This window comes from Mastigoproctus giganteus, chromosome 4 (genome assembly GCF_048544385.1).
Source record: "Mastigoproctus giganteus isolate SK-2022 chromosome 4, ASM4854438v1, whole genome shotgun sequence".
NCBI classification, from domain to species: Eukaryota; Metazoa; Arthropoda; class Arachnida; order Uropygi; family Thelyphonidae; genus Mastigoproctus; species Mastigoproctus giganteus.
Window position 1 is genome coordinate 95218521 of NC_143578.1, and position 13568 is coordinate 95232088.

Here is a 13568-nt window from a genome sequence, read left to right on the forward strand (position 1 = left end):
AATTATGTGTAGAAAAGGTACCAAAGAGAAATCCTAAAGTTTTGATTTACGATGTAGATCTAGATGTGAATGAAGATGAGTTAAAAGAACAATTATGGATCAAGAACTTAAAAGACTATGGTGTAAACCAAGAAGTGTACCAAGAAGGGTTCAATGTGGTATCCATGAACAAAGCAAAGAGCAAGAAGTTAAATAACTGGATAGTGCAAATAACAGGTCCTGTCCACAAACAGTTGATCAGAAAAGGAAAAGTGTTCATCAATTGGTCCGCTTGTCGGGTCCGTGACATTGTCACGGTAACCCAGTGTTACAGATGTATGAATTATGGCCATATTGCGAAGACCTGCAAAATGAAAGCGTTCTGCGGACATTGTTCAACCGAAGGTCATTCATATAAAGATTGTGAGAACAAGGAAAAGTCACCGTGCTGTATAAATTGCAAGCGTAAAAAACAGACAGCAGAACATAGTGCCATAGACCATGCCTGTCCTGAATATGAAAAGGCTATAGCCTTAAATCGAAGAAGAACAGATTATGATTAGAGATAGTGCTGTGCTTGGAGAGAGACCTAGTGTGAGACTACAATTTTATTATGAAAAAAATTTTTTTAGCCGCCTTACGAGTAGAGGTCTTCCTCCACGAGGAAGGGGCGGTAACTGTGGTCACACGGGATATTTGCTTATCTCTGTGTGACCACAGGCTAAAGACCGAGAAAAAAAAATAATAAACTGTTTAATCAACAGAAACGTTAGAACAATTTTGGCCTAATAACCATAGTAGTGATGATAATTCACACAAATAATAATTGTAATAAAACTAAAAAGATTAAGACTTTTGCGCAGATAGGCTATTGCCTGGGTGGCGCACTGAAGGTTCTGTTGCTTAAATGTCCACATGAAGGAGATGGGAGAAATCCCAGGTGCCGTCCGACACGAACATACCTGTCCACGTGAAGGACAGCATGGGTAGCAGGGTTACAATTGATTGGCTGGGACCACTTTAACTAATAAATATCAACGTCCACATGAAGGAGACATGAGAATATGAAATTAATTCTGGAAACAATGAAGTACAAAGACCACCAATGGCAGATCTGTGGGGACCTGAAGGTGATTGTAATACTGCTGGGCATGCATTTGGGATACACAAAGTACTGCTGTTTCGTATGTGAGTGGGATAGTTGACCTAGGTCCTCGACACTACAAGAGAAAAGTCCGGCATATGAAGGAAAATCTGTGTCCCAGAGAAAAAAAATGTCCAGCACAATCCTCTGGTTGATTGAAGAAAAATTCTTCTGCCCCCTTTACACATCAAACTGGGACTCATGAACAACTTTGTTAAGGGGATGAACCAGGATAGAGAACCTTCCAAGTACTGAGAGGACAATTTCCACTGTTCAGTGATGCAATGGAAAGAAGATATCACGATCGGTGGAACACTTCTATGCTGGCTGACTACTGTTGGACGGTAACAAGATATGCCCCGGAAGTGGAATACAAGCAAAAAGAAGGTGCTGTCATGAATAGGCCACATTTTGAGAAAGTACTTTAGGTCCAGTTTTCTTTTGTTCTTGTTTTTTACATTTTAATTAAAAACAACTGTGATTTATGTTGTATCAAGGAAATGTTTTAATATGAGATTGTTTTAATATTATTTTTCACTCCGACTACTACTGAAATTACTATATTCTTAGACAATAGTGAAAGTACTGTATCTCAAAAACTAGAGCTAATAAAAAATTTCTGAAGTCATATTATTTTAAGAAAGGAAGGAAACAAATTCAAAGAATTTTTTTGTTGAACAGTGTAATCTGACAAGATTATTACTCGCTCTGGTTGCCTCTCACACATGCTGCTATAGAAAATAATCATCCAACAAATCCACAGAAGTCTTGCTAGTGTGAGAATGACCAACTCGCAAATTACTCTATTTTTCTGTACAGTTGTTTGTTGTACCCATAAGAGTCATTAGGCCTATAACACACTCCTCTCATTTTTGCTTTCCCAATACTTATGTCATACCAAACTGACTCAACATTTCCCTGTCCATCCATGTCAACTGGGTACACTACCTTAGATTTTATGTGTTTCTTAACTAACAGCATAATCCCTATTTCCTTCCTTTCCTGTCCCCTCTCTATCCTTTCTGTACATATTGTACTCCTTAAACACCAATTCTGCATTTCTTATATCTCTGATATCCCAGCAATATCTGCCTTTGATTTCTTCATCAGCACTTCAAATTCATCAAATTTATTTACTGTATCCTTACCATTGGTGTACATGCACCTGTTCTTACTCTTAGTTACATTAACACAGCCTACACATGTGAGTGGGCATAAATTTAAATTAAGGAAGGATGGTTGTTGGATAGATTTACATAAGTTTGCCTTCAGCCACAGTTAGTTGATTGTTTGGAACAATTTTCCATCTCTGTTGTAGAAGTGATACACTAGACAAATCCTTGGAGGGTATGGATGGGTGAAGTGTGTAGAGTTTTTTTTTTTTTTTTTTTTTTCCCATTGATTCTTTATAAGCTTGCTTTCTTGTATAATTTGCCACCAATACTAATACTAAGACTCTTACTGAAACTTCAATCTGTACTAGATATATAATCTAATGAAACTGTTAAATAAATAGTCCGAATGAAAATATAAAATAAACACCTCCAATATAATCTTCTATCGAGATTATGGTGAACAGAATTTTACCAGCTGCTAATTTTTTTTTTTTTTTTTATTAATAAAAATTATTGATGTTTGTCCTACTCTTAATTAAAATTAGTAGTCAAGGACAGAAAAAGGGTACCCCTACCATGAAAAACTCCAGTTCTGCAAATTTCATCACTTGGAAACCAACATTTGTAGGAAGACCCAGTTGAAATGTTAAAGGATTTAAATCGATTAAGTAAACTTCATGCTGATTGTATTCTTTTTATCAGAAAGAGCCATGAACTATGAAGGGATGGCTGCAGGATAGATGCATGCAAATTTGCTTTCAGCCAGAGAGCGATAGTTGGAACAAACTACCATCTGGTGTTATGGAAGTGGGTAATTTGAATGAATTTAAGAAACAATTAGACATATTATTTAGAGGGATAGACTTATGAGGTAAGTATTTTTTGTGTGTGTGTGTGTGTGTGTGTGTGTGTGTGTGTGTGTGTGTGTGTGTGTGTGTGTGTGTGTGTGTGTGTGTGTGTGTTTTGCTGATGCTGTATAAGCTTGTTTTCTTACATCATTACCTTATTGTAAAATATGATGTCAAAATTATTTTTTACATCTGATTCTTTTGTTACTGCATTATAGTACCTAATCAGGTCTCCTTACAAAATTCCCCCCACCAACTCCACAGTGTGATGATTGCCATATAACCGCATTCCTGTCAAGATGATCCTGCATTACATCTTTAATAATAAATATTCAGTAAAATACCACAATCTTATGACAAGTTGAAAACAATAAGTAATGGGGAAAAAATTAAAAATAACTTTAAATTGCACTTTTTTAAAATTGAATTTCATGACCCCACATGAATGCTATAATAAAATGTATGACCATTCTCTTGATTTAGTGTTAGTGCACTTCATATCCTTCTCTTTAAATATGAATTTTTTTTCAAATAGGATAAACATTTTTAAAATGTTGTTTTGAATTTAAACGACATTGTTGTAACTTGGCAGTTATTTTGTGGCAAACTCCTTGTGACTAATATTGTAAATGACTATGCACCTTTAGTTTTCTTATGATGATAACTAAAGATGTACTGTGTTCAAAAAGTTTAATAAAATTGTTGCCACATGATATATCCCTCATCTTTATATTAATTTATATAAACTTTATTTCTTTATATTAATCATTTTTATGTTAATTTTGTCTAGCTTAAGGTAATTTAAGAATTTAATTCCATTTTTGAAAATGCTTAATAGATTATTGCTTGTATGTTTAAAATTGTGTTGTAATTTACTACTGCTATCTGTTTCTAAATTGATTTCAAATTTTAGTTATGTTATCTTTCACAACTTTTTTCCTAGCAAAACTGATTCAGATGTCTTCAGTTTGTTTAGTCCTACTGCATCTAGTGCTTCTACTCCTACAGGCGTTCCTTGTGGAATTCAAAGTCCCACTAGCATGGGGAGTAATAATATAACTCCTATTACAGATACTACACCTACAGCTAAGATCAGATATTCTGGTAAGTTTTACTTAAACACACACACACACACACACACACACACACACACACACACACACACACACACACACACACACACACACACACACACACACACACACAAACTACTACTACTACTACTACTACAGATGCTCACAAATTATTATATATTAATATGGTAATGCAGCCCTCTACTTTTTTTTTAACATTTCTGGTCTGTATAACCTGCTCTCAGTTAAGTTTTACAAACATTTTTTACTTTTTTTATGCTGCTAAGTTGCTGTTGGTTTTATTTTAAAGTTATGTCACTATTGTGCACATTTTCTCCATTGGTTTCATAGTCTAGACCAGGGGTGGCCAACAAGTCGATCGCGACTTTAATTTCGGTTGATCACGACGAATTTTAAATAAATATAAAAAATTGATTAGTCAAAATCTAAATGTTATTATTATTATGCGCCCCACTGCATACACTTATTACAAATCTGTTGAACCACATGACTACTCTTGTCGCCGCGCAGCCACTAGGTTTGTCTACTGAAAATTCACACAGTTACATTGTGAAGAGCATAGTCTGTGTCCGATTCTTATTTAGATTGTTTAATATTAATAACTGGCCAGTACTTTTACGTTAATTTAATACTCTGATTTAAAATGAATACTACAAAAAAGAGTAAAAGTATCATTTTCATCAAGAATGGGAACTATAATACTTTTTGTAATGATAAAATCAAAATGTTAGAAAAATGCTCTTGTTTGATTTGCAATGCTTCCATGACTGTACAAAAACAATGAAATTTAGAAAGGCACTTCAACTGACTTCATGGTAAATGCCAATTGGATTTTCCGCCTAATAGTGATCTTAGAAAAATAAATTAAAAGAACTTAAACCAGATTATTCCCACAACAAAATTTCTTCACAATGCCTAATTTACAACTTAAGCAGTAATTGCAGCATCATTTAAAGTGTGTCATCTTCTTGCAAATAAATGCAAACCATTTTCTGATGGTCAGTTCATCAAAGATGCATTTTTAGAAATAACAGATTCTCTTTTTGAAAATTTTAAGAACAAAAATGAAATTAAAAGTTCTCTTCAAGATCTGTAATTATCTCAAAACACTGTGACGTGACGCATCGAAAAAATGAGTAAAAATGTGAGCGAACAATTGCAAATTGTGTATCCTTTTCTTTACAACTGGATGAATCTACAGACATCAGTGATTCAGCTCAGTTGCTCGTTTCTATTCGTATGGTTTTCGATGATTCTGCCACTAGAGAAGAACTTGTTGAGTATGGTTTGGTTAAAAGAAAGAACTAGAGGTCTTGGAATATTTAACACATTCAAAAATTTTATTGAAAAAATTAAATTACCACTATTTAAGCTCGTATCAATAAAAACAGATGGCGCTAAAGCAATGATAGTGCATCTTAACAGATTCATCGCATTGTGCCAAAAGGATGATGAATTCCCAGATTTTGAGTTACCACTGTATCATCCACCAACAAGTGTTAGCCAGCAAAAGTTCAGATACTAAAAGTGTTATGGACATCACTTTCAAAATCGTGAATTCCATCAGAAGAAAATCTCTTCAAAGGAGACTTTTCAAAATGCAACTCGATGAAAAATAACCAGATCTGATATTAAACACAGATGTGCGGTGGCTGAGTCAGAGTAAGTTTCTACAGAGATTTCGAAATTTGTTGAACGAAATAAAAAATTTGTTGATCAAAGGAGAGATGATTATCAGCAGCTACAAGATACTGTGCGGTTGTGTGATCTGGCTTTTTTGCAGATTTTACCAGTAAATTGAGTGATCTGAATTTGGAATACAAGGAAAAAATAAAAATGTGGGTGACGTGATTAGTAGTATTTCTGCATAAAAATATCAATTTTTGGCAAGAGCTAAGGATCCCAAAGAAAAAAAAATTCGATCATTTTGCAAATATGCAAAATCATTTGCAAAAATATTCTGATTTTGAATTTAATAGTGAGAAATCTGTTTCTGAAATTGAGAAAGTTGGATAATTTCGAAACAGTTGAAGACATTGTTCAATATATTTCTTATCAATTTAATGTCAACTTGGACAAAAAAAACATATTGCAGAAAAAATCGCTGAGATATTTCACATGGAGAAAACATTACTTGAAAATGAAATGATTACATTGCGAAATGATATCTTCCTAAAAGCCAGATCATCAGAAGAAGACTTTTGGAAATGTGTTTGCCGAGAAAAGTACCCAAATGCAAAAAAAATGCAGAGAACTTTTAAATTCTTGTTTTGGTTCCACATATCCATGTGAATCGGCCTTTTCGTATTTGAAACAAAAAAAGATGAAGAATCGCTCTACCCTTACAGACTTGCACACAGAAGATTCTTTACAGTTGGCCTATCACAGTATATCCCCTTTTTGAAAGCGTGCAAGATGACAGGAAAACACACACTTCACATAAATTAAAAATTTAAATACATATGAATTTAAAATAAGAATTCTGAATTGTATTTAATTTTTAAATTTATAAACAACATTTTTCAATATGTGTTGATTAACTTTTTTAACAATGTACAAAGAAATTCTTGAGATGGTAGATCGCGGCACATTTCGAATAAAAAAAAAAGTAGATTGCATCACAAATTAAGTTGGCCACCCCTGGTCTAGACTATTCTCAGCCAAAGAATAGTTATAAATAAAATATTCAGAACATTTTTGTGTTAATGGCATGGCTACATTATACATAAAATGAGTCTTTATCATTACACCATTTCCAATTTGAGGCATTAGCCTTGTTTGAATTTGAAGGACTTTTGTGCAGGGAAGCAGATGCTAGGACCATTGTTGCTTTTATTATTGTTGTTACTCATATATTATTTTCTCCCTGCTTGGGGGGGGTATTGCTACCAAGTGCACAGGGTGGTCGTTGCTATGTCTGGTGTTATTGTTGGTCGAGAAACTCTCTGCCAGATATTTTTAATCTCCTGTGTTATTTAGGCCATCAACTTCCACAACAAAAGATAGAAGTCTGTTCCAAGAATTAACCACCCGATGGCTAATTGCAAATTTCTGCACACCTATTCTACAACTGTCTTTCCTCAATTTGAATCTATGCCCTTCTCAAGTTCTTAATATGAGCAATAGGAATAATCCCATCAGCATTCAGCTTGCTCAAGCCCTTATACACCTCAATCAGATCACCTCGCAGGTGCCTATGCTCTGGGTGCTGCAATTTGCAGAACTTAAACCTTTCTTGGTAAGAGCACTCCTTTGTTCCACTCACCAATCTTGTTGCCCTTCTTTGTATTTGTTCTAGCAACTCTACATCCTTCCTAAAATGAGGCCTCCAAACTTGTACACAGTACTCTAGGTGGTCTGACCATTGCCTTGTACAACGGAATAATCACCTCTATGTTCCTGCTAGCAAAATTCCTATATATCATTGACTAGACTCCATGACCTGCCCTGGCAGCCTGTCTGCACTGTCAGTGAACTTCATTTTTAATTGCACAATTACCCCCCAGGTCTTTTTCACTTTCCACTTCTCTGAGTGTAGTACTACACATTGGGTATATTTCTCTTGAGTTATTGCTACCCATATGCAGTACTTTGCATTTGTCAATTTTAAACTTCAGTTGCCACTTCTCAGCCCATTTGCCCAACTTATCTAGATCCAGTTGAAGTAGCATACTGTCTTTACTGACGTTAACAACCCTGCTAACCTTTTTATCATCTGCACACTTCGACATTAATCCTGATATACCTTCATCAATATCATTGATGAATACACAACAAAACAATGGACCCAGCACCAAACCCTGGGAAACTCCACTAATAACATTTGTCCACAGAAAGCAGTGTCCATTGATTACCACTCTCTGCCATCTCCCACTCAACCATCCCTTTATCCATTGTAGCAACTTACCCTTAATGCCATACCTCTCCAATTTGTACAACAGTCTTCTATGTGCAACAGTATCGAAAGCTTTCCTAAAATCCAAGTATATGATATCAAAATTATTTTTGACATTCAGTTCCTTTGTGACCACATCATAGTATCCAATCAAATTGGTCATACAAGACCTCCCTCTAATAAACCCATGCTGTGTCTAACTATTACTGCAGTCTTGTCTAGATGATCCTACAATGCTTATTTAACCATTGACTCCATTATTTTTCACAGAACACAAGTTAAACTAACAGGTCTATAGTTACTTATGTCACCTTTTGAACCCCCTTTGTGAATTGGTGATACATTTGCACACCTCCAGTCCATGGGGACCTACCCTGAGTCCAAGGAAGCTCTCAAAATTAGGACTAAGATTCTGCTTACTTCCTTTAATATAACTTGATAGATCCGGTCCACCCCAAGTGCCTTCCCTATGTTTAACTTCAACAATTTTTCCTCCCCTTTGCTCTCAGTTATTACAAAATCAGTTAGTTCCCTGTTAGAGTTTGATAAACTTCTGGCATTCCCCTCATTGAATAACTCTTCAAGTGCAAATGTAGATGCAAAATACTCATTGAGTTTATCAGCTACCTGAGCATGATCATCAATAGTCAACCCAACTATGTTAAGTGGTTCAATCTGATTCATCCCTTCCCTTCTAGAGTTTACATCTAGAAGGCAGGCGAAGGCAGATTATGAGAAATCCTTGGAAAAAGATGCTAAGAAAAACAGCAAGAATTTCTTTACTCATATAAACTCTAAAAGGAAGGGGATGAGTCTGATTGGTCCACTTGACATTGATGGTTCGACTGTTGATGATCTGCTCAGATAGCAAACAAACTGAATGAGTATTTTGCATCAACATTCACACATGAGGAATTATTAAGGTTTGAAAATGGCAGAAGGTTATCAAATTGTAGCAGGATACTTAATGATTTTGTAATAACTGAGAGCAAAGTGGAGGAGAAATTGTTGAAATTAAACATAAGAAAGGCACCCAGGGTGGATGAGATCTATCCAGTTATATTAAAGGAGGCGGTAAAGCGACTAAGCAAACCCTTAGCCATAATTATGAGAGCATCCTTGGACTCAGGGGAGGTTCCCATGGACTGGAGATGTGCAAATGTATCCCCAATTCACAAAGGGGGATCGAAGGGTGACACGAGTAATTACAGACCAGTTAGTTTAACTTCTGTTCAGGGTAAAATAATGGAGTCACTGGTTAAAGATGCATTGCAGGATCATCTAGACAAGACTGCAGCAATAATTCAGATACAGCATGGGTTTGTTAAGGGAAAGTCTTGCCTGACAAATTTGATAGGATATTATGATGTGGTTACAAAGGAACTGGACGCAAAAAATAATTTTGATATCATATATTTGGATTTCAGGAAAGCTTTTGACACTGTTGCGCATGAAAAACTATTGTACAAATTGGAGCAGAATGGTATTAAGGGTAAGTTGCTACAATGGATAAAAGGATGGCTAAGTGGGAGAAGACAAAGGGTGGTAATTAATGTGTGCTGCTCTTCGTGGACTAACATTATTAGTGGAGGCCCACAGGGTTCGGTGTTGGGTCCACTGTTGTTTTGCATATTTATCAATGATATTGATGAAGGTATATCAGGCTTAATGTTGAAGTTTGCAGATGATACAAAGGTTGGCAGGGTTGTTAATGACAGTAATGGCAGTGTGCTACTGCAACAGGATCTAGATAATTTGGGCAGATGGGCTAAGAAGTGGCAACTGAAGTTTAACCATGACAAATGCAAAGTACTGCATATTGGTAGAAGTAACCCCAGAGAAACGTACCAACTGTGTGGTACTATACTTAAGGTGGTAGAAAATGAAAAAGACCTGGGAGTAATTGTGCAGGCAGATATGAAGTTTTCTGAACAGTGCAGACAGGCTGCCAGGGCAGGTCATGGGGTTTTGTCAATGATATATAGGAATTTTGCTAGCAGGGAAAAGGAGGTGATTATCCCTCTGTATAAGCAATGGTCAGCCCATGCCTTGAATACTGCGTACAGGTCTGGAGGCCTCATTTTAGGAAGGATGTAGATTTACTTGAGCGTGTACAGAGAAGGGCAACAAGATTGGTGAGGGGAATGAAGGGATCCTCTTACCAAGAGAGGCTTAAGTTCTGCAAATTGCAGTGGCTGGAGACTAGGCACCCATGCGGTGATCTGTTTGAGGTGTATAAGGCCTTGAATGAGTTGAACACGCTGAATTCTGATGGGATCCTTCCACTTGTTCAGGTTACAAACCTAAGGGGGCATAAATTCAAATTAAGAAAAGACAGGTGTAGAATAGATGTGCGGAAATTTGCCTTTAGCCACCGGGTGGTTAATTGCTGGAACAAGCTTCCATCTGTCGTTGTGGAAGTTGATAGGTTGAATAAATTTAAGGAGGAACTGGACAGGCATTTGGAGGGAATGGTGTGATTTTTTTTTTTTTTTTTTTTTGGCTGATGCTGCAAAGCTCATACACATGCTTTCTTGCATCACATGCCACTACTACTACATAAGTAAAGAACTCTTTGCTGTTTTTCTATGCATCCTTTGTCAGAGATTTCTTGTAATCTGCCTGCACCTGCATAACCTCCTTTGAGACTTGATTACAGACTAGTTTATACCTGTCATAGGTTCTATGTCATCTGATACTTTCTATGCATCCCATACATTCTTCTTCACTGCCACGAGCCTCATTAATTCATCTGACATCCATTTAGGCCTAAACCTTGAATAGTATTTCTTAGTTGGAATGAAAAGCCTAGTGGCCTCTAAGATTAAATCTCTGAAGGCTTCCCATTTAGAATTCAATGTTAGTAACATCATCAGTTGATTCAACTGTACAGAATTTAAAAACTGTCTGAGACCCCTGTAGTCACCTTTACAAAAGCCTTTCCCTTTAGCCTTGATGGTAGTTACATCTTTAAGTAATTCCGATATCAGTACATTGTCATCACTGTCACCCATTGGCTCCTCTATCTGCAAATTCTTAATGCATGAATAATCACTGCTGATAATCAGATCAAGAGTAGTACTCCATCTGATTGCCTCTTGAACATGCTGCTGTAGAAAACAGTCATCCAATAAATCCAGAAAAGTCTTTCTAGTGTGCAAATGACCAACCCACAAGTTCCAGTCAATATTTGGAAAGTTAAAATCACCCATTATAAGACATTCTGATTTACTGGCCCACTCTATTTCTCTGCACAATTGCTCATTACACTCATCAGAGTCATTAGGCCTATAACACACACCTATTCTCATTTTTCCTTTCTCAGTGTTTATATCACACTAAACAAACTCAACATTACATTGTCCACCAATATCAATTGGATGCACCACTTCCTTAGATTTCATGTGTTTCCTAACTAACAGCATAACCCCTCCTCCCTTCCTGCCCTGTCTGTCCTTTCTGTACACATTGTACTCCCAAAATTCCAATTCTGCACTGCTTATATCTGTGTGACACTACATCTCTGACATCCCAACAATATCTGCCTTTGATGTCTTGACTAGCACTTCAAGCTCATAAAATTTATTCACTATACTCCTAGCATTGGTGTACATGCAAGTATACATGCTCCTGTTTCTACACTTAGTTAGTTACCTTAATGCAGCCCATATATTTATTTGCTCCACTATGACTCCCAACAGTTCTGGAAATCCCCATTGCCTTGCTTTCCATGTTGCTGCTCATTCTAATAGAAGCAGTGCACGAATCACTTTTGCCTCTGCCTGCAGCCAATTTATTTAGTCTGTGTATCCCTCAAAGCTAGCAGTTTTCCGACCCACCTAACACTGCCTCGATAGCATCAGCAAATATTCTTGCAGAATTTCTATTTAAATGTACCCCATCCCTGTTGAAGCAGTCTCTTCTCAACAAGCACAGTCGAGGCCGAAAAAATTCTATCCCTTGAGCCTTGCATAATCTCTTCAGCCAAATTGATCGACGAGGCTCTCATCATATACTCTCTCTCTTATCGTGTCTGGGCCGAATTGCAGACACTTTCACATTCAACCCTAACTAGCGACTGTTTTTCAACATTGACCTGTACTTGTTGACTAAATCTGCAGATCTCTTACTCTTAATGTCATTAGTTCTAAAGTATACAACAATATCACCTTTTGTGCCCTTAAAAGATGATATCTGCTCTACAACGTCATCAACTTTTTCCTCTGGCAGACATAGCTTGGTCCTGTTCCACCTATCCTTCTTTCATAGTATATCTCCCTGACAGTAGAGTCACCAACAGTAACTAGTTCCTGTGGGACTAGCACATTCCACTTTGGAGATTGCCTCTGTGTTGCCTGATGCACAGGAGTGAGCCTGTCATTGAGCTGGGCAGCTGAGAGCTTGATGGGCAGGCCCCTCAAATTAATTTCTTCAAGAGCATTTACCCTACACCTCAAGCTCTCATAGATACCCATCCGAATGCTGAGTTGGCACCTAATTTCTTGACACTCTACGCATCTAGCACACACAAAGATTAGATCCTTTGCTAGATCGTGTCCCATTTTAGAAACTTCAGCAAACATTTCACATTTTGCACATTTTTTGAGACTGTGATGACTATTATTTTTTTTTATTATTATTCACTATTATTATTTTTATTAGTAGTTGTGGCCTAATGAAATGTCAGTCAAAAAAAAAAAAAAAACATCTCACATGTTCATACCCTCTACACAATATGTGTAATCCATCCTTTAATTTATTTTAAACTCACTTTCACCAAACCAGGTGGAAGTTTGTTCCAGCAATTAATTGCTCTCTGGCTTAAAGAAAATTTTTGCACATTTGTCCTGTAACCATCATATTTTTTTAATTCAAATTACAGAACCCTTTATATATATATATATATATATATATATATATATATATATATATATATATCATCCAAGGAAAAGTAAGGATGCAATTAGCTTTTCATTTATTCAATCCAATGCATTTCAATGAGATCTCTGGATAAATGAGCAGTTTTCAGTTGTTGCAATTTGCGGAAATGAATTCTTTCTTGATAAGAGAACCCTTTCATGCCCCTGACTAATCTTGTTGCTTCCCCCCTTTCCTTTGGATCCATATCCTTCCTAAAATGAAACTTTGAGACTTGTATGCAGTACTCAGAATGCATCTTAACTGTATGCCTTATATCTTACAATAGGATAACCACCTCCTTGTACTTGCCAGCAAAATTTCAGTATATCAGTATATCAACTCCAGGAATAGATAACACAAGCACCTAGCAGAGCAGTTTATATGATAAGGCACCCAGTGACAACCCCGAAGTTTCTCACTCAAAGAATCACATATCTGAAGCCTAAAGACGAGGATACAAGAAATCTGGTGAAATATAGGCCAATCACCTGCCTCCCAACAAGGTACAAGATCCTGATCAGCTGCATAATCAGGAAGATATCAGACCACTCGGAGAGCCAGAACATAATGGCC

The 13568-nt window shown here is 36.6% G+C and overlaps 1 protein-coding gene across 2 annotated transcripts in view; it reads left to right on the forward strand.

Moving 5' to 3' along the window:
- Positions 1 to 13568, forward strand: part of LOC150086924 (F-BAR domain only protein 2) — a 726598-nt gene that overhangs the window by 484424 nt on the left and 228606 nt on the right. For both annotated transcript variants that reach the window (XM_090372823.1, XM_090372824.1), the window contains one exon: positions 4030 to 4190. In XM_090372823.1, the coding sequence (XP_090228949.1) occupies positions 4030 to 4190 (161 nt within the window). The remainder of the gene's footprint in view (positions 1 to 4029; positions 4191 to 13568) is intronic.